We start from the raw sequence: 21372 nt of genomic DNA on the forward strand, positions 1-21372 counted from the left end.
TGTTGAATGTAAGTTTTGTGCTCTGGGGAGGGTGGCGGGGGCCCCTTCAGGGGGTTAGGGGGGCTCGGTGGGGGCCCCTGTGGGGGGTGCGAGGGATGTGGCAGGGGCACCTTGGGAGGTGTGGGGCCCCTGGGGTTGTGGGCCGTGCACCCCCCAATCTGACCCTGCTGATAAGGTAGGAGCATGTTTACAAAAAAGGAGACAAGAAATCTTGTGTTTCTTTTGATAGAGGACTATCTGTGAGTGCTTATGGCTGTATTTCCATTTCTGATGAAGCTTACTGAGCTTTTACCTTTCCTTCTCCTTTAATGGTGTATTTGTTGCATAGAGCTCTGCTGCAAATTTGAGGAGAAATCTCTGCTGCTTCTGAAGTCAGATATACCTCTCCAAATTACAATACAAAATGAGAGAATGTGTATTGCAACTGCTATTTTTTGTACATTTTTAACAGTAGGAAAAGGCACCTCAGAATAATCTGGGTATTGTCTGTCTCACATCAATGTACATAAGTAGCACTATAGATATATGCATACATACGTTGTACCTACTTGGCTTGTTTGAAACCAAAGCAATATGAGTTTTTGTTTGTACCTCAGGGGACGTTCACATGCCTTCTGGGAAGACCGCCCCCGCAGATATAGTTGACAACAAAGATGGCACTGTGTCTATTCGATACGTTCCCACAGAAACTGGCCTGCACGAGTTGGCCATTAAATGTAATGGAGCTCATATCCCAGGTATGGCTGTAATGTTAGGGCCTAGTTGTTGCTGATATATAACTCCCAGCACCCCTCTGACAGCCTGATAGAAAGGCTTACTGTCACATAATTGCACATTTTCATTGTTCCTACTTATTTTAGTTGAATCATAATGTTATGGTCTGTCTCAGAGCTTTGTCAGTGGTGATTGGACAGTTCAGTGGTTTGTTTGCTTTACCTCAGCCCAAAACCAGAGGTATCCCCCAGGCAGCAGTGCAGTAAAGCAACTTCCATGTTACGTTTGTGATCCTGATGTGTATATATCTAGAATCCCAAGCCACAAAGCAAGACAGAACTGCTGTTTATTGGTAGAAAGTAAATCAATTCCCCACAAAACTTCCCTATATATTATATATAATTCTCACATATAAGATAAGTTCCATACAAGGGAAAACATATGGACTATAAATTGGGGATATTTCCTTTCCCTTAAACGTGAACACATGAATGGCATAAAGTTTAATTTATTTGTTTTATGGAATTTTATATTTATTTTTATCTCCTTTATTGACAGAAAGCCCACTGCAGTTCTTTGTGAATTATCCAAACACAGGAAGTGTCTCTGCCTATGGCCCAGGCCTAATATATGGGGTGGCTAATAAGCCAGCCACATTCACCATTATAACCGAGGATGCTGGAGAAGGTATTTTGTTGCTTCTAAATGTAGGCACTAATGGTATAAATGCTCTTTTTTGCTTCATACTAATGGTTGATTATATAAAAGGTGGTTTGCTTCCCCTTGCCTTATATGTAGGTAATGACTGAATTTCATATTGTCTTTGTTTCAACCCAATCAGGAGGCCTGGATCTGGCAATAGAAGGGCCGTCCAAGGCAGAGATCAGCTGCATCGATAACAAAGATGGCACTTGCACTGTAACGTATCTGCCCACCCTCCCAGGGGATTATAACATTCTTGTGAAATATAATGACACACACATCGCTGGAAGCCCTTTCATTGCTAAAATCACAGGTAACTGTTTTATCAGTCTCTTTTTCTTGTCATCCTATTCCCCACAAGCCAGTTCTAGGTATCCTGTTCCCCATATGCCAGCTGTAGGTATCCAGTTTCTTAGTTTTAGCTGTCCCATTCCCCATTTCCCAGTTGGAGGCATCCTAATCCCTATGTCCCAGTTGTAGGCATCCCATTTCTCATACCCTTGTTCTAGGTTTCTTCATTCCCATCAGTTCTAGGTGTCCTATCCCTTCTGTTCCAGTTTTGTTTTACATTCCTATATCCCAGTTTTTGTATCCTATTCCCCATATCAAAGCTGTAGGTATTCAATTTCTCAGTTCTAGGTCACCTGTTCCCCATATGCCAGTTGTAGGTTTCCAGTTTCTTAGTTGTAGCTATCCCATTTTCCATACACCATTCTGTTCCCTATGTCCCAGCCCTAGGTATCCCATTCCTTGTACCCTTGTTCTAGGTGTCCCTAATTCTCATATCACAGTTCTAGAAATCCTATCCCTTCTGTTCCAGATCAGTGATTTGCATTCCCACATTCCAGTTTTATGTATCCTATTCCCTATATCACAGCTGTATGTATTCACTGTTTCGGTTCTAGGTCCCCTGTTCCCCAAATGCCAGAATGGAGAATCCAGTTTCTTAGTTGTAGCAATCCCATTTTCAATATTCCAGTTGGAGACATTCTTTTTCGTATGTCCCAGTTCTAGGTATCCCATTCCTTGTACCCTTTTCTAGGTGTCCCTATTCCCATATCACAGTTTTAGATAGCCTATTCTGTTCCAGTACTGTGTTTTGCGCCCCCATATTCCAGTTTTATGTATCCTACTCCCCATTTCACAGCTGTAGGTATCCGGTTTCTCAGGTCTATGTATCCTGTTCCCTGTATCTCAGCACCAGGTATCCCATTTGACATATTCTTGTTCTAGGTTTTCCATATCCAAGTTCTAGATATTCTATCAATTCTGTTACAGTTTTATATTTTAAATTCCCTCATCACAGTTTAATGTATGCTATTCCCCATATGCCAGTTCAGTGTAGACCTCTGCTACATTTAGTTTGCTCTGTTCCTGTTCCACCTCCTTGGAGGGGGCGCCCATTGGACCAGTTTTATGTCCATAGAGAACACCTATCCTAAGGCTTCAATATGTCAGCTCTTTTTTTTTTGTAAAATTGCAACCATAGCTAGAAGGAATATCTGTTTAGGTAATTCATGTCATGAATCTCTGTACTTTCCCAGATGACAGCAGGCGGCGCTCACAAGTGAAACTCGGTTCCACAGCAGACTTCCTATTGGATATCACTGAGACTGATCTGAGCCTTCTGTCTGCCAGTATCAAAGCCCCATCTGGTCGGGATGAGCCCTGTCTACTGAAAAGGCTTCCAAACAATCATATTGGTAAGGGCAGAGCCGAGTAACTACGGTTATACCTATTTCATAGCACTGTTTCTCTGATCCGTATCTTCTTTCCATGAGAAAATGCCTTCTCTTTGCGCCAAGCCACTCTTATATATTCTTATTGTTCATCCCAGGAATCTCCTTTATCCCTCGGGAAGTTGGGGAGCACTTAGTCAGCATTAAGAAAAATGGCCGCCACATACCCAACAGTCCTATATCCATCATGGTTTACCAGTCAGAAATAGGGGACGCCAGCAAGGTGAAAGCCTTTGGGCCTGGTCTGATTGAAGGGCGAACGTATGAGATGTCGGATTTCATTGTGGACACCAGAGAGGCAGGTCAGTACCATTTCCCACTGGATTCTCTTCCCCTCGGCAATGCCCTGTGCTCTGTATCTTTTAGATTCTATTTGTACAAATGCTGTGTTGTAGTTCTGTGAACCAAAAAGCAAGAAAATACATTTATTTAGACTAAAAATATCTGAAAATGAGGAAAAAATCAGCAGTTTTTCCTGCAGCTGTGATATTATCTGTATGCACGAGAGACGTATCTTCCCAAGGGGATACTGAGTCCTGTCTGAGTAACACACGAGAATTCTGGCACTTACACAGTCACAGCTGCTCTTGTTCTGGAACTGCTGGCTTATTTATCATTCCATGATTATGATGCTTTAGTTTCCTTGGCATAGGCAAATCACCTAAGCACAAGGTTTTAGTTATATGATCCTCTACCTCTAGCTGCCAGTACAATGTCTTATATTGACTGAATTACAAGGCTGTGTTATAGAATGGCCAATTCTAAGCAACTTTTCAATTGGTCTTCATTATTTATAGTTTTTGAATTATTTGCCTTCTTCTTCTGACTCCTTCCAGCTTTCAAAGGAGGGGGTCACTGACCCCGGCCGCCTTTGTGTACAGTTTAATCATTATTTTTACTTTTTAGTACTTATTTTTTTCTATTCAAGTTCTCTCCTATTCATATATCAGTCTTTCATTCAAACCACTACTTGGTTGCTAAGGTCATTTGGATCCTAGCAACCAAAAAGCAGCTGAAACTCCAAGCTGAAGAGCTGGTGAACATAAAGTGAAATCATTAAGAAAACTACAAATAAAAAGTGAAGACCAATTGCAAATTGTCTCAGAGAGACTATTGCAGAGATCTAGCCCAGCCTATTGCTTGAGTCACTGACTCCCTGCCCCTCCCCCTTATTCTAATCCCACCCACTGCCTGGGCCACATAATATTTGCACCCATAGGTAAGCACTAGAATGTTCTAACCTGATCAACAAGTAGAGTTACAGACTCTCAGCCCCCCTCCTGTAAGCTGCTATACGAGTTCTAGTACAACCCACTGCTTCAGATATAGACACCCTGTCCCTCTAAGGTGCACTCCCCTTGTGTTAAAGACACCATCTTTTTTCCCTTGTAAGGCACCATAAGTGTTCTAATCCCACCCACTGACTGAGTCACAAACAGGGTCGGACTGGGGGGTACTGGGCCTACCGGGGCTGCCGCCCCAGGAGCCCCCGCACCCCCAAGGTGCCTCCTTCGGCCGCGCACCCCTAAACCCCCCCACAGGGGCTCTTGTTCGACATCCTCCCCTGAATGTGTATGTGAAACCCGTCAGGGTAGGACATTGGAGGGCAGAGGAAGCAGCAATAGGGTCAGGTCTGGGCCGATGGGGCCCACCGGGTATTTTCTCGGTGTCCCAGCGGCCCAGTCCGACCCTGGTCACAGACTTCCTACATAGGAAGTATCCATGAAAAATATATACCCTGTGTTTCCCTAGTGGAATTATACCTGACTCCAGAGATAAAAAGCTGAATGTCACTGACTGTGTTACTATGTTACTCTGCCCCGTGTTACTCTGCCCCGTGTTACTCTGCCCCGTGTTACTCTGCCCCGTGTTACTCTGCCCCGTGTTACTCTGCCCCGTGTTACTCTGCCCCGTGTTACTCTGCCCCGTGTTACTCTGCCCTGTGTTACTCTGCCCCGTGTTACTCTGCCCCGTGTTACTCTGCCCCATGTTACTCTGCCCCGTGTTACTCTGCCCCATGTTACTCTGCCCTGTGTTACTCTGCCCCGTGTTACTCTGCCCCATGTTACTCTGCCCCATGTTACTCTGCATGTCATTGCAATCCCATGAGTTCCTATTGCTACTGCATCCTTTCCAGGCTACGGGGGGCTGTCGCTGGCAGTGGAAGGACCCAGTAAAGTAGACATCCAGACAGAGGACCTAGAGGACGGCACTTGTCAGGTCTCCTATTGTCCGACAGAACCAGGAGTTTACATTGTGTCCATCAAGTTTGCAGATGAGCACGTGCCAGGTATAAAGCATTATAATAAAGTGTTTTAATAATATTCCAATGGGTTGGTCTTCTTAATTGGAGGGATTACATTTTTGGCTCTGCATTTTTGAATTTTTATGTCAGATGGGCAGCATGTGTGACAATAAACCCCTTAGGGGAGATTGCTGCTTTTGTCTTGGATGCAGAACCTCCTTGCTGTTTATAGTAATATTAGCACCATACAAGGTCATTCATGGTCTCCATTTTATCCCGTAGGAAGCCCATTCACAGCCAAAGTGATGGGAGAGGGAAGAGTGAAGGAGAGCATCACACGCAGGAGGAAGGCACCATCTGTGGCCTCAGTGGGTGGGCTTTGTGAGCTCAACCTGAAAATACCAGGTAAGGGGGTACAAAGCTTTTACTTGTGGTTGCAGGCATGCTAATAGTAGTCAACCATTTAGGCTCCCCCCATTTCCAGGGACTTAACTATAATACTGGTGCCCAGTTTGTAACCACACAGGGCCACCGTGGCCACCTCTGTGTCAGGGATATGGCGTTGAGGCTAAGAAAATGAACGTGAACATGGGCTTGAGTGTTTGTAGGTGACTGTGGTACCCCATCTGCTTTCCTGTATGCTCCACCCCTGTCCAGCTACCCAGTTAAACCTATAGGAGATGTGATGAAGTTTGTGAATTGGGAAAATGGACCAGGGTTTATATTGAGGCTTAGAGGTCTGGGCGCCATTAATCAATTCCAATGAGGGACATTACTTTGTTGAGTCACAAACCAAGCAAATAAGCTCTGCCAGCTGATAATTATGTTTTCAGATGCTTTATTACATATTTACTGCAGTTGCAACACCATATTGGTAGCTTTGTCACTTGTAGTACCTCTTGTGGTAGGGTGAATGTTTTCTGGTATGTGACAAAACACCTTTCCAAGTTAAAATGGATTATTGACTCCCAGAAATGGCTGACACCCCACGTGTAATGAGCTAAAAAAGCTCTACCATATATGTACTAATAATAGTATATAATATATATACTGTATATTGCAATGTCCAACCTGAGCAAAATGGGCAGTTTGTTTCAGGTCAGAGAAATGATCAGTTGTGCAGTAACAAGTCTCTGGGGAGGGATAATTTGCTTTACGTTGATTGTGGGGAGGGAGCTGTATGGCTTTTGTTGTATTTCTGTGTTCTGCTCCTGTAGCAACATGGTTCCAAATGGCGCTTTCCCGGGAGATGCTGTTATGTGCCGCACCCTCAGCCCCCCATGGCCAACAGGAGCCAAACAGTCACACACCCATCCCACATCTGCCGTCCCGGGGCAGGGCCAGCCTTCCCAGAGCAGGGGCCATTTGCTCAGAGGGTGCAGTAATGTGCTTGGAGTGGGCAGATTTGCCTTGCGATGGAGAGACTTTGCATGGAGGGATCGCTGTGCATTAAAAATACATCAGTTTCCTAGAATGTTGTGTCATTGTTCCAATATGGCAGCTCCTCAAACCTGAAATATATCTTAATAGATAGAAGTGCAGTTAGAATACCGTACATACTTACAGTACTTATGGTTTGTGTGTGTTTTACTGGGGTAATGGTTCCTGCATGTCCTTGTTTGCTGTGTGCATGCAAAGCCTGGATTTCCACTCCCTGCCCTTTATATGTTCTTGGCTGTAAAGATCCTGCGTCCCCCAACCTCTGAGGTTGTAGCTTAAAATGATGGTTTTACATTTGGCACACACATGAATCAGGGCGGTGGTCAATTGGTCAGTATCTATTCTACTTTGCTTAGCTCTTAAAGGGCCATTCCACCTTCAGCTTTTCCATCAGACACTTCCTTAGTATTGGGGAACACCTGGGCTAGCATGGTCTACTGGCCCTTTAAGCTGCAGAGTTGCTTTATTGTTAATAACAGGCTATTAATTATTGTTCAAATTCCACCCAGAAATTGACAGGAATGAACTCACAGCAGAGGTTGTCAGCCCATCTGGGAGGAAACAAGAAGCAGAGATTGTTGACCTGGGACAGAACACGTCGTGTGTGCGTTTTGTGCCGCAAGAGACAGGGATCCACACCGTGAGCGTAAAATACAGAGGGGAGCACGTGCCGGGGAGCCCATTCCAGTTCACTGTGGGACCCCTGGGAGAAGGTGGAGCTGAGAAAGTGAAGGCTGGAGGCCCTGGGTTGGAAAGAGGAGAGGCTGGAGTTCCAGGTAAGTAACCATAGTCGTTGGCTCCGGTGCCAAAGATCAGCTCATACTGCAGGAGTATGGAGCAGTGCATCAGTACGCCAATGTGGGCCTCACCCAATAGGATTTTTTAACATGCCCAATAGATGTTTTCCCTATGTTCAGGCAGATATCGGTTGGACAGGCTGCCAGTTGGGCCCTGTAAATGGGCCAATAGGTGTCTAGAGAGGCAAAGTCGGCTTTAAGCATCTTGTTTATAGCAACCGTTACATACTACAGTTTACTGAATTAGAAAAGACGAATATTCCATAACCCTTTTACAAGAATCATGTCTAAAATCATAAAATAGAACACGTTCTATTGTCTGATAACATTGCCGGTTCTGTTACTCTCCAGCTGAATTCAGCATATGGACCCGCGAAGCTGGTGCCGGAGGCCTCTCCATTGCTGTGGAAGGCCCGAGCAAAGCAGAAATTTCATTTGAAGACCGGAAAGATGGCTCTTCTGGGGTGTCCTATGTAGTACAAGAGCCCGGTAAGCCTGTTCATGGGGAAACTAACAGTGAGCAGGGAAAAGCACATTTGCAGTTGGTCATTATGTTTTCGCTGTTTCTAAGCATTTTCTCCTTTCTACTTCCTGCAGGTGACTACGACGTGATCATCAAGTTCAACGATGAACATATTCCCCAGAGCCCGTTCCTAGTTCCCATCGTTGCCACGTCGGACGATGCCCGCCGGCTCACTGTCACCAGCCTTCAGGTGAGGCACAAGGAAACGTCACTTCACCACACTGACCGATTAACTCCTTGCGCTCCACAGATCACCGGGACTAGATCCCTGTATAGAGTTGGCAGGAAAAGGCAGGGAATTAGGTCAGGCCCAGAAATGGCTATCCCGGCAGCACTACACTTCCCAGTAGGGATGCACTGAATCCAGGATTCCGTTTGGGATTGGGCCTTTTTCAGCAGGAATTGGATTCGGCCGAATCTATTCCTCTGGTCGAACTGAATCCGAATCTTAAGAATCATGTGATTTTTTTGTCACATGAACACGGAAACTGAAAAGTTTTCACGACACACATCTTTAACCCTTCCTTATCCTAATTTGTATCCAAATTCAGATTCAGCTCAGTATTCGGCTCAATCCTAAAATAGTGGATTGGGTGCATCCCTACTTCCCAGCATCCTACCAGCAACCCAGCTCTTCAGGGGTTTTTTCCAGGTTGTAGTTTAACAAGGGCTTCACCACTGTAATTTGATTGATGCAAGACATAATGGCCAAGCAAAGATTCCCTACCATTAATGCCACAACATTTAATACAATTGTCCCTAGTGGCATACGACACATGATAGTGCATCAGTGGAGAGGCTTAATTTAAGCAGACAGGATGGGGGTCATTTATTGAGGCTGCCCTGCAGGGGGTTACCTACATGCCCCTGTCCATGGGTATCAGAATACAAATGAGTCCTCTGTAGTGCTGAGCATTCTGGCCATTGTAGTTCTAGGTTTGACCGTCACCGATACGGAGAATCGGCCAGGGCCGTTAGTAACAGGACCCGCGAGAGACTGAATAGAACCCAGATCCAATATCGCGGGCACAATAGAGAGCAGGGAAGGTTGCCATAACTGTGTGTCGGGTTTCTGCAAGGATGTTAATTGGTCAGTGTGGCACTTGGATGGTTTTCTTGTGTTTCATTTAAAAGCTTTTGACAGGAATTCTTTCCAGATGGTGCAGCTAAAAGCTAAAGAGGGTGACAGAGAAACTACACTGTGCCCCCCCCCCCCCATGACACCAGTGTCGCCCCCTCCATTCTGTAGTTCTGTTCCAACAGAATTCTGTCTCCCTCTTTGGCATTTAGCTGGGAGCCTGGTAACGTGATACACCTCTGCCTTTCTCCTTACCTGCTGCGCCTCCCCCCCAGCTGTACTGGCTTGCCCTAACAACCATAATTAAAGGGGAAGTTGATCTGTAAAGTAACAATCAGTATGTTATAGCCCAGTGATTCCCATAATCTGACCACTGGCTGTAAGTTGGGCATCACTTGCCTCCGCATACTGAATGTTACAGGGAACTTTCAATAGTCAATTCAGCCATGACTAGAGCATTTATACAGCACATCTCCTGTATTAACGTTCACAGATGTATCCTGTACCCCAAAATGAATTTGTTTTATATTTTACTGGAAACCACATGTGTAACTCCAGTGGGATATGAACTCACCAGGGGCTTAGGGTCGACCATGGCCACAAAGAATTTATTTTTCCCCATTAGAATTTTCAGAGAACTGCAATGTAATGTTACCAGTCCCCAATTATACACACGCATATATATTATTATAGTTTGTAAGCCAACGTCACCAGTGATGTTGCCCATAGCAACCAATCAACATAAATTAAGGTGGCCATACACGGTACAATCCGCTCATTTGGAAAGGTTGCACTATGGGCAAATGATCAAATTAAAATGGAGGGCACAGGCGCCGTCAAACCGAGAGCTGATGTGGTTCCTGATCCACTGGAAAATCAAACCTGCCCAATTTTAGGCCAGATGACAGTCAGGTAGGCTGAGGTGCCCACACAGGGGCAAATAAGCTGCCCAATCAGTCTCGAAACGGCCCGAGTATGGCCACAAACAAAAGCAAAGATCTGATTGGTTGCTATGGGCAACACCACTGGTGATGTTGGCTTAAACACTATAATAAAATTGCTTCTGAGTTCTTTTATACAGATCTGCAACTCCCTGCATTCCTGTGGCATAGTGAAGCATTACTGGGAGTTGCAGTTTTGAACATTTTTATATCCCCAGATTATTGGTTGAACAGATATTAACGTTTCAGCAGACCTGATTATTTTAGGCAGTTTTAGGGTATGGTCAGTGCAACAGAGCTGTAAAGCGTTGCCTCTCCCCCTGCGACTCCGTGTATCCCCTCCGGCCCCGCTCTCCCGTGCAGCTGCTCTGAGTGTTTATATCCTGATAGCAGGCTGCGCTTCCTGTGGGGTTGAACAAGGCAACTGGTGTCTGTAGCAGCCAAGCTGAGTGCAATAGTTCAGTTTGTCTCCGTCTGTAGCTCTGATAGATGGGTCCCCCCTCAGCAGAACTGTCCCCCATTCTAGTGCTGTCACCAATGTGTTTCCCCTTAAAGGGGACGTGTCACTCCAGTTCCCTAAGCCCCGCCCCTTGTTCCCCTGCTGATCTGGCTGAGTACTCTGGGACTCAAATAAAATGTAACAGTAGTCGCCTGTCCCTCAGCCTTCAGCCTGCCTCCTCCCAATCCCACAATCCCCTGCTGCACACGTGATGCCAATAAGGAAAGGAACATCCCAGTGCAATGCATTGTGGGTTATGTAGTTCCTGCATGCTGCCTGTAAGCTGTGGGGAAGTTGTTACAATTTGTAACATCAGTGTTTTAGTCCCTCCTCCCCTGCCAGGATTTCAAATGATGCAGAAAGAGTAGAACTGTTTTGCAGCTGGATTTCAGCCTATAAACATGGGATTTATTCCTACAGTGATAGGTATATTAGGGGTTTCTGTGTTGTGTGGGGGCTCTTTAACAAGTTTTGCTTTGCAGGCCAGAGTTCCCCTTTAATGAGCAGCTTTCCATTGAAACTGCTGTCTAGTTGCTAAACTGACCGTAGCAACCGGTCACTTGTTGGAATGTCACAATGAAGGACAAACAGGGAAGGAAGAAAACTAATCAGTAGTGACAATGACAATGGAAATCCCCTTCACAATTATTCTGCTTTTTGGTTGTTAGATCCACTGACCCTAGCAACCGAGTGACACTTCCAGTTTCAGTTTGGAAAAAGGCAGGATAAAAAGGGAAATAATTCAGAAAACACACAATGAGTCCCCTTATCTGGGATCCCCTTATCCAGAAAGCTATCAATAATAACAATGATTTCCATTTTCCCTGTAGTAATAACACAGAGCCTTGTACTTGATGGTAACTGAGCTGCGTAAATCTGTATCAGTGGCAAAATTACCCTATTGGGTTTATCTAAAGTTTAATTTATTTTTAGCAGGTATAGTGATCCAAATTATGGGAAAATCACTTATCCAGAAAACACCAGGTCCCAAGCATTCTGGATAATAGATCCCATACCTGTGGGCAGTTGAATAGTTAAAGGACACACTGTGAATGGGGAGAGTGGGTACCAAGGCAGGGACAGGCTAAAGTGGCCTTACTGATTAAATCTAAATGCTACCAAGGATACGTGTTTCCAACTGGGAGCAGTCAACCAATATGCCCAGCAGGTGGCGCTGTTGTTTCACATTTTTTTATATTAACAGCTTAATAACTGCTAATATCATGAAAACTAGAGAAAAAAAAATTGATGTCAATTTCAAAACTGTAGATCAATCTGAGCAAATTTTCATTAATGTAAGGGTTTATTTATCCTTTAAACCTTTTTTAGTGTACCTCATCCAGCCCTGGCCTATCAGAGAGGTTTTGGGCCTGTGTGTGACAGTACAATCTAACAACGTACACGAAACATATGTGCCCTGGTGTCCGCCTCTCTCCTATATATTTGTATCTAGGGATTCGGCCAAGATTTTCAGCTGGATTCTGATTGGGCCAAATCCATGGCCCTGGCTAAACCGAATCCTTAAATCATGTGACTTTTTGTAAATAAAATGGAAGTTGAAAATTGTCTTTCTTAATTGATTGGGGACCCAAGTGTATCCCAGTATGGCTGGAGGGCCCCCCCAGGATTCACTGGATAGAGAGATCTAATGGCTGTGCCAGGGGGGACGCCAGGCACCTGCCCTTTCTCACACGTGGAACTGCCCCGCACAGGGACTGCCCCGCACAGGGACTGCCCTGCACAGGGACTGCCACGCACAGGGACTGCCCCGCACAGGGACTGCCCCGCACAGACGCACTAAAACTCCTTTCTTGCTTTTTCCGACTTATTATATTTTATTTTCAGGAGTCTGGATTAAAGGTTAATCAGCCAGCATCCTTTGCCATACGGCTTAATGGCGCCAGGGGCAAGATTGATGCCAAGGTGCACAGTCCGTCTGGGGCAGTGGAGGAATGCTTTGTGACTGAACTGGAACCAGGTAACGCTTCCCCTTTATTGTGTGCCCAGAGCATTCCTTTGTATTTGTACATATAGGTGGGAGCTGCCATAGGGGTTCCCTGAGAATATCCCTTAGTTAGGGCGCTTATGATGATTTAAGATAATGTTGTTGCCGCTGTGCCAACAGATAAGTACGCCGTACGCTTTATGCCACGGGAGAACGGGATCCACATGATTGATGTCAAGTTTAATGGGAGCCACGTTCCAGGGAGTCCATTTAAGGTGCGAGTTGGCGAGGCGGGACAGGAAGGAGACCCAGGCCTAGTTACAGCCTACGGAGACGGACTGGAGACCGGTACCACGGGTGAGTAATGATCCCTCTGAGCGAAGCCAATAAGGGGCACGTGTAGAACTAGATCCGTAGGAACCATTGTAACTGCCCCCTGCCCGTGGGCATGGCTTAGCCCCAGTGTAAAGATGGCAGCCGTTAACCTTTAGTATGTTATAGAATGGCCTAATTCTAGCAACTTTTCATTTGGTCTTCATTACTTATTTATTATGGTTTTTGATCTATTTGCCTTCTTCTTTTAAGTCTTACCAGCTATCGCACGGGAAGGGGGGGGGGGTTCACTGACCCCGGCAGCCAAAAACTATTTCTCTATGAGGCTCCAGTTTTATTGTTATTGTTACTTTTTATAACAAATGTTTTTATTCAGTCCCTCTCCTATTCATATATCAGTCTTTCAATCCTGGTTACTAAGGTAATTTGGACCCTAGCAACCAGATAGCTGCTGAAACTCCAAACTGGAGAGCTGCTTAACAAAAAGTGAAGTAACTAAAAAACTATAAAAAATGAAGACCAATTGCAAATTGTCTCAGAATATCACTCTCTACACCATACTAAAGTTAACTCGGTAAATGTAACCCCTGGACACACGAGATGCCAGAAGGGGTTTCTCCTACTTAGAGAAATGGCACCGGCCTGGTTTCTCGTTTATTCTCCCACCCCCCCCATTAGCCATTATCATTCAGCCTGGGTTATCAGCGCAGAACATACAGCAGGGGCTGTTGCACGGGGGCCGCAGAACTGACAGTTGGATGTTCTGGCAGCAAGATCTCAGTTGTGTCTGCCTGCGCCGCCTGATAAGGAACAGGGACATTTGGTTCCCCTGAGAAAACTCCCCTTTGTTTCAGAACAGATACATTTATTTAGGGTTATACAGACAGAAAATGGGCTAAATATAACTCATTCGTGCGGAAACGGCCTGCTCCTCGGCCACCGCTGATTAATCCATTTCCTGTGTGGCCTCATCATTAGCAAGCGAGTATCTGTCAGATTAGGCCTGTGGGCAGTCGGCCAATCACGCCTTGGGACATGAAGCAGCACTTCCAGTTCAGCAGGTAGTAACATGCAGGCATGTTGTTATGGTTCATAGCAAGATAGTTTCCGTCCGCTGGTTGTCGCAGATGTCTAACCCCATCTAGTGGTGAGATTTGGATATTACAGGCTCACTTAACTGCCGCTTTAACCCTCTTCAACTACAGGTATAGGACCCGTTATCCAGAATGCTCGGTACCTAGGGTATTCCGGATAAGGGGTCTTTCTGTAATTTGGATCCTCATACCTTAAGTTTGCTAAAAAAATCAATAAAACATTAACCCCAATAGGATTGTTTTGCATCCAATAAGGATTATTTATATCTTAGTTGGGATCAAGTACAGGTACTGTTTTATTATTACAGAGAAAAGGGAATCATTTAACCATGAAATAAACCCAATAGGGCTGTTCTGCCCCAATAAGGGGTAATTATATCTTAGTTGGGATCAAGTACAGGTACTGTTTTATTATTACAGAGAAAAGGGAATCATTTAACCATTAAATAAACCCAATAGGGCTGTTCTGCCCCAATAAGGGGTAATTATATCTTAGTTGGGATCAAGTACAGGTACTGTTTTATTATTACAGAGAAAAGGGAATCATTTAACCATGAAATAAACCCAATAGGGCTGTTCTGCCCCAATAAGGGGTAATTATATCTTAGTTGGGATCAAGTACAGGTACTGTTTTATTATTACAGAGAAAAGGGAATCATTTAACCATGAAATAAACCCAATAGGGCTGTTCTGCCCCAATAAGGGGTAATTATATCTTAGTTGGGATCAAGTACAGGTACTGTTTTATTATTACAGAGAAAAGGGAATCATTTAACCATGAAATAAACCCAATAGGGCTGTTCTTCCCCCAATAAGGGGTAATTATATCTTAGTTGGGATCAAGTACAGGTACTGTTTTATTATTACAGAGAAAAGGGAATCATTTAACCATGAAATAAACCCAATAGGGCTGTCTGGCCCCCAATAAGGGGTAATTATATCTTAGTTGGGATCAAGTACAGGTACTGTTTTATTATTACAGAGAAAAGGGAATCATTTAACCATGAAATAAACCCAATAGGGCTGTTCTGCCCCCAATAAGGGGTAATTATATCTTAGTTGGGATCAAGTACAGGTACTGTTTTATTATTACAGAGAAAAGGGAATCATTTAACCATGAAATAAACCCAATAGGACTGTTCTGCCCCCAATAAGGGGTAATTATATCTTAGTTGGGATCAAGTACAGGTACTGTTTTATTATTACAGAGAAAAGGGAATCATTTAACCATGAATTAAACCCAATAGGGCTGTTCTGCCCCAATAAGGGGTAATTATATCTTAGTTGGGATCAAGTACAAGGTACTGTTTTATTATTACAGAGAAAAAGGAAATCAGTTTTAAAATTCTGAATTATTTGATTAAAATGGAGTCTATGGGAGACAGGCTTTCCGTAATTTGGAGCTTTCCGGATAATGGGTTTCCGGAAAAGGGGTCCAATACCTGTACTGATGTTCCCCCTTGTCATTTCTCTACTGTTCTAAAATATATATTTATATCAGTAATGAAGCTATATTTCCTTTATCCTCTTGCCCCGGGCAGGCAAACAATCGGAGTTTATCATTAATACAAGCAAAGCCGGACCAGGGGCCCTGTCAGTGACAATTGAGGGGCCGTCCAAGGTAACGATGGAGTGCAAGGAATGCCCAGAAGGATACAGAGTTCTCTACACGCCAATGGCGCCAGGAATTTACATGATAGGAGTGAAATACGGCGGGCCCAACCACATTGTCGGCAGCCCTTTCAAGGCCAAGGTCACAGGTCAGTTCCCTGCTCTGCTCACTACATGAGGGGGCGTATTTATTATAGTGTGTAAGCCACCATCAAAGATGATAGCAACCAATCAGGTCTGTGCTTTTGTTTCCTAACTTGTAGGTGAACATTTAAATCTAATTGGTTGCTATGGGCAACATCACCGGTGATGGTGGCTTACACACCATAGTAAATATGTCTAAAAGGGAAACTTAATGTAACCGCTTCCCTGGTCATCAGACCTCACAGACTAAAGGTGCCCATAAACGGGCTGATTCTAGCTGCTGATATGGGTCCCTTAGAGCCCAATTTGGCAGCTTATCGGCCCGTGTATGGGCACTAACGACAGACCTGCCCGACCGACATCTGGCCTGGAATTGGCCAGATAACGATCGGGTAGGTTAAAAAATTTAGTCGGATGGGGGACCGCATCAACGAGCCGACTGTGCCTATTACTGTCATTTTAATTCGCCCGATATTGCCCACCCGTAGGTGGGGATATCGGGAGAAGATCCGCTCACTTGGCCACCTTTAGTCTCTGACTATAGGAAAGCTGCCCATATACATGCCCGGGTTTGGTCGGCCACTTTGGCCAAGTTTGACTTTGCTGCCAGACCGACTCAGCAAGTATATCAACTGGGGGTCAGTTTAGACATACAGTCCTATTGAATCACATAGAATCTGCTTATGAACCTTGTTGCCCCTCTCTGCTACTCTTAAGCCCCCGGTACACATACATCTTGCAGTTTTACCCCAGGTTTTATTTTTTTTCAGGTTCTTACGTGGCCCCCCCGAGCACTTAGTGCCTCAGTGTTATACCGGGGACCAGAAATAAAAGCCTCACTTAAAGGGTTTGTTCACCTTACCTTTTAGTACGATGTAGAGAGCAATATTCTGAGACACTTTGCAATTGGTCTTCATTTTTTATTATTTGTAGTTTTTAAATGATTTTACTTTTTGTTAGGCAGCTCTCCAGTTTAGAATTTCAGTAGTTATCTGGTTGCTAGGGTACAATTTACCTTAGTAACCAGGGAGTTGTTTGAGAGAGTGACTGATATATGAATAGGGGAGGGACTGAATAGAAAGATAAGGAATAAAAAGTAACAATAACAATAAAACTGGAGCCTCACAGAGCAATAGGGTTTGGCTGCCGGGGTCAGTGACCCCCATTTGAAAGCTGCAAAGAGTCAGAAGCAGGCAAATAATTTAAAAAGTATAAAGGATAAAAAAACGAAGACCAACTGAAAAGTTGCTCAGAACTGGCCGTTCTATAACATTGAAAGTTAACGCAAAGGTGAACCGCCCCTTTAATTGTGTTTGTATAACAGACCTGTAACACAAGCAGCCAATCAGAGCATGAGAATGTTCCTAGGGCCCTGGAGTTTCATTGTAACATGGGTATATAATTTGTTATTAGGTGATATCCCTGCCCCAGAGCCGGAGGAGGGTGCCCCCCCCACACACCAGGCAGGCGGAGAAGGTAACTGTGTGGGTGTGGCCGGCCGCTTTATTGTATTTATTCATATCATTATGTCACTTCAACCTTGTGTAATAATCTCCCCTAACAGCAATGTTTGCTCAGACTAAACTCTAATTCCAGGCAAAATATTCCCTCTGTGTTCTGCCCAACTCCATCGGGATTACCCTAAAATATTCCCATGATGCAAAGTTGCTAACTGTCTCTCCCTAAGGCTGAACAGTCCGTTACCCAGTTCTAACCTTATGTCTTCCTTTGCCTTTCTTTGTTAGGTCAGCGCCTTGTGGGTATTGGGGGTACCAGCGAGACCTCCTCTATCATCGTCCAGTCTGTGACCCGGGCTTCCACCGAGACCACCTACAGCGCTTTGCCGAGATTTGCATCAGACGCCACCAAAGTGACATCCAAAGGGGCCGGCCTGTCTAAAGCTTTCCTGGGGCAGAAGAGCACTTTTACCGTGGATTGCAGTAAAGCAGGTAAGGGCACTTGTCATTCAACAATTCAATGGGGGTCATTTATTAACCCTCAACAAATTGGGTGTGGGCAGTAACCCATGGCAACCAATCAAATTGCATTCATTGTTCTACCTGCAGTTGGCTGAAAAAAGGCAATCGCTGGTTGCTATGGGTTACTGCCCACAGGATAATTTGCCCATTGTTGATAAAAGGTGCCCATTAATTAGTAGTTGCAGGGCACCGGGTGTTGCTCCAGGCTTGGGGTGACAATCTAAGAAGACAAATGTATGTTATTTGGGCATTTGCAGCCTGCAGTCGTCCAACTGCCCCACCAACACCTGAGAGAACCAGGTTAAATGCCCCACCCTAAATCAGCTCCTCCCCTCCCTGTACATTAACTCGCTGCATGGGTTTTGCCACTATAAATGACATTTGCAGTATTTTGATGCCTCACTCGACTAAATGCTCCCTAAGATTTTAGTTGCCATACTGTAATAAATAAGGCAGAAGTAAAAAAAAAAATGCGTGTCACTTTAATCAGAGTGTTCTAGTCCCACCCACTGCTTTAGAGATTCCATGCCCCTCCCCCGTAAGCTCCATCAGAGCATTCTAGTCCCACCCACTGCTTTAGAGATTCCATGCCCCTCCCCCGTAAGCTCCATCAGAGCATTCTAGTCCCACCCACTGCTTTAGAGATTCCATGCCCCTCCCCGTAAACTGCCATCAGAGCATTCTAGTCCCACCCACTGCTTTAGAGATTCCATGCCCCTCCTCTGTAAGCTCCATCAGAGCATTCTAGTCCCACCCACTGCTTTAGAGATTCCATGCCCCTCCCCATTTAGACTTCACTGTTATTTATCCTGAGTGAATCGTTCCTGCTGTATTTGCATAGAGAATTTATATATTAACCCTTTTGTTGCTGTTTAAGGTTCCAACATCCTATTGGTGGGTGTCCATGGCCCCACCCTCCCCTGCGAGGAGGTCTCTATCAAGCACCTGGGGAACAAGCACTACACTGTCCATTACCACGTGAAGGAGAGAGGGGATTACATGCTGGTAGTAAAGTGGGGCGAGGAGCACATTCCGGGGAGCCCCTTCCACATCACCGTCCCGTAATTCCTGCACTTCCCCTTTAAAAAGAAAAAACACGTAAAAATAGTTGATTATATGGAGCTAAAATGTCGGGAGCGGAAAAACTTCTGTAAAATTTTATATTTGACTTTTTTATACTATAGAAATGATAAATTTTATGTGCATTTTAGAGCAGCCAATAATTTATCCCCCCCCCCTTTCCTTTCAGTCTTTCACTGCACATGGGTTTATTTATGTCTGTAATGTTATTAACCCCTGCCGCGCCGAGAGCCGTGACCACAGCAGCCAATCACTGTCCATTCCCAGTGTTTAGATAGAAATGAGAATAAACTGGAACGACACATTATAACTACTGATCCCTCCTTCTCTCTCTGATCTCTGCCCACCGACCAATAACATTTCTCACTATGATTTAACCCCAAGTGCCCCCGGCAGGGGCTGGTCACATGTGCCTCCTGTGCCTGGGGCTGCAGCCTCCATAACTGGCATGAAGGTAAGAGCTGCCATATTGTTTCTCTTAGGGGGTGGAGCTTAATTCTACAGGGTGGAGCCTTAATTCTACAGCCAGTAACACTACTCAAATACTGGAACCAGCACTTTTATAGCAATTGTTCCAGGGAACCAGTGCCCATATGATATGGTTTCCATACAGGAAACTAGAGGGGGGCTTTTCCATCTGTTTGGGGGCCCTGCCTGGCACACAAGCGATGGCCGTCGGTCCGGCTAAGGTTTCCTTTACGTTGCGAAAACACTAAGCAGTTCCCAGACAGGGTTTTTCCCATGAGCCCCCAGGTCTGGGGCAGATTGTACTGAGCCCACGGGTTTTAGAAGCCCCTGTTATATATTCTGTTTATAAGCTCACTAATCTATAATGAATTAGGGGTATGGCCTCTCCTTAGGCCTCTCCTTTAGCTTCTCCTTAGGCTTCTCCATAGGCCTCTCCTTAGGCTTCTCCATAGGCCTCTCCTTAGGCTTCTCCATAGGCCTCTCCATAGGCCTCTCCTTAGGCTTCTCCATAGGCCTCTCCCTAGGCTTCTCCATAGGCCTCTCCCTAGGCTTCTCCATAGGCCTCTCCTTAGACTTCTCCTCCGTAGGCCTTTCTTTAGGCCTCTCCTTAGGCTTCTCCATAGGCCTCTCCCTAGGCTTCTCCATAGGCCTCTCCCTAGGCTTCTCCATAGGCCTCTCCTTAGACTTCTCCTCCGTAGGCCTTTCTTTAGGCCCTCCCTAGGCTTCTCCGTAGGCCTTTCTATAGGCCCCACCCTAGGCTTCTCCATAGGCCTTTCTATAGTCCCACCCTAGGCTTCTCTGTAGGCCTTTCTATAGGCCCACCCTAGGCTTCTCCATAGGCCTCTCCCTAGGCTTCTCCATAGGCCTTTCTATAGGCCCACCCTAGGATTCTCCATAGGCCTTTCTATAGGCCCTCCCTAGGCTTCTCTGTAGGCCTTCTATAGGCCCACCCTAGGCTTCTCCATAGGCCTTTCTATAGGCCTCTCCCTAGGCTTCTCCATAGGCCTTTCTATAGGCCCACCCTAGGCTTCTCCATAGGCCTTTCTATAGGCCTCTCCCTAGGCTTCTCCGAAGGCCACTCCTTAGGCTAAAGCTCTATGGGAAGAATACCAGGCACTGGTGGCAAGTGACCTCCTCTCTCAAACTTGCCCTTAGTATCAGTAACCAATATGGCAGCTCCAGAGAAGGAATTTTTGGTGCCCCAATCCTTACAACAAATGGGATTCAGGGCACCTTATTAACTGGAATTGCTGGCACAGAGTTTATATCCACCCACGGCTTATCTAGAGGGCTCACACTTTTACGTACATACAACTCCCAGCACCCTTGGGGGCTCCTATGATACATGTGGGGGCTGCAGAATATTATCACACATTATCCCTGTAACTCAAGCTCACAGTGCTGGCTTGGGGTACCGGCCCGGGTGCTCACACTCTCATTTAATGGTAAAATCTCATTTTTAGTGGCTGAAATGAATTACAAAGTCATGGCGTCCTTTGTACAGAGAAACCTCCTATTGCCCCCTAGTGGCTCCGCCCAGTCACCCCCCCGCGGGGCATTTAGTACACGTGAAACACTATTTTCAGATACATTTGCTCGTGAGTTTGTGATGCTCCGTTTGTGCTTTGTGCCTCACTGTGAAATTCTCCTTGTAAACAAATAAACTGGAATAAACGCTGCAGTCTGCAACGCAATCTCGCTGTCTTGTCTGCCTGTGAGGTCGCTGGTCATGTGACTTTCATGAATGATGTCAGAAAACAGGATATAAATAAATAGCATCAAATAAATCCTCTTTGTGTTGGTGTCACTCCTCCTATTAGGGATAAATCATTTAATAGTTCACTATGGCCGTCTCTTTACTTGCACTTTCACCCACAAGCACAAGGCTGCAGGCTGAGTTATACAGGGAACTCTGAGTATCACTCATGTATTATAAGGGATAATGTACCCCCTACTGTAAATGATAAGGATATTAGCAGTCACTGAGGGGTTCTGTGCCCCCCATATAAAGGCACAAGGCTGCAGGCTGAGTTATACAGG

The 21372-nt window shown here is 45.2% G+C and overlaps 1 protein-coding gene across 6 annotated transcripts in view; it reads left to right on the top strand.

Moving 5' to 3' along the window:
* The window catches only part of flnb (filamin B), a 169771-nt gene extending 148652 nt beyond the window's left edge, over window positions 1-21119 (top strand). For 5 of the 6 annotated variants that reach the window (XM_004914170.4, XM_031901250.1, XM_031901251.1 and 2 more), the window contains 15 exons: window positions 597-737; window positions 1273-1401; window positions 1556-1729; window positions 2961-3119; window positions 3254-3457; window positions 5293-5445; window positions 5683-5805; window positions 7350-7616; window positions 7989-8126; window positions 8235-8350; window positions 12524-12656; window positions 12804-12980; window positions 15592-15810; window positions 17551-17754; window positions 18662-21119. In XM_004914170.4, coding sequence (XP_004914227.1) covers window positions 597-737; window positions 1273-1401; window positions 1556-1729; window positions 2961-3119; window positions 3254-3457; window positions 5293-5445; window positions 5683-5805; window positions 7350-7616; window positions 7989-8126; window positions 8235-8350; window positions 12524-12656; window positions 12804-12980; window positions 15592-15810; window positions 17551-17754; window positions 18662-18849 — 2525 coding nt within the window. In that variant the 3' untranslated portion in view covers window positions 18850-21119. Of the gene's footprint in view, window positions 1-596; window positions 738-1272; window positions 1402-1555; window positions 1730-2960; window positions 3120-3253; window positions 3458-5292; window positions 5446-5682; window positions 5806-7349; window positions 7617-7988; window positions 8127-8234; window positions 8351-12523; window positions 12657-12803; window positions 12981-15591; window positions 15811-17218; window positions 17404-17550; window positions 17755-18661 lie in introns of those variants that run through there. The other variant, XM_031901252.1, reaches the window with a different exon arrangement.
* The last annotated feature ends 253 nt before the right edge of the window (window positions 21120-21372 follow it).

Source organism: Xenopus tropicalis, chromosome 4 (genome assembly GCF_000004195.4).
Source record: "Xenopus tropicalis strain Nigerian chromosome 4, UCB_Xtro_10.0, whole genome shotgun sequence".
Taxonomy (NCBI): domain Eukaryota; kingdom Metazoa; phylum Chordata; class Amphibia; order Anura; family Pipidae; genus Xenopus; species Xenopus tropicalis.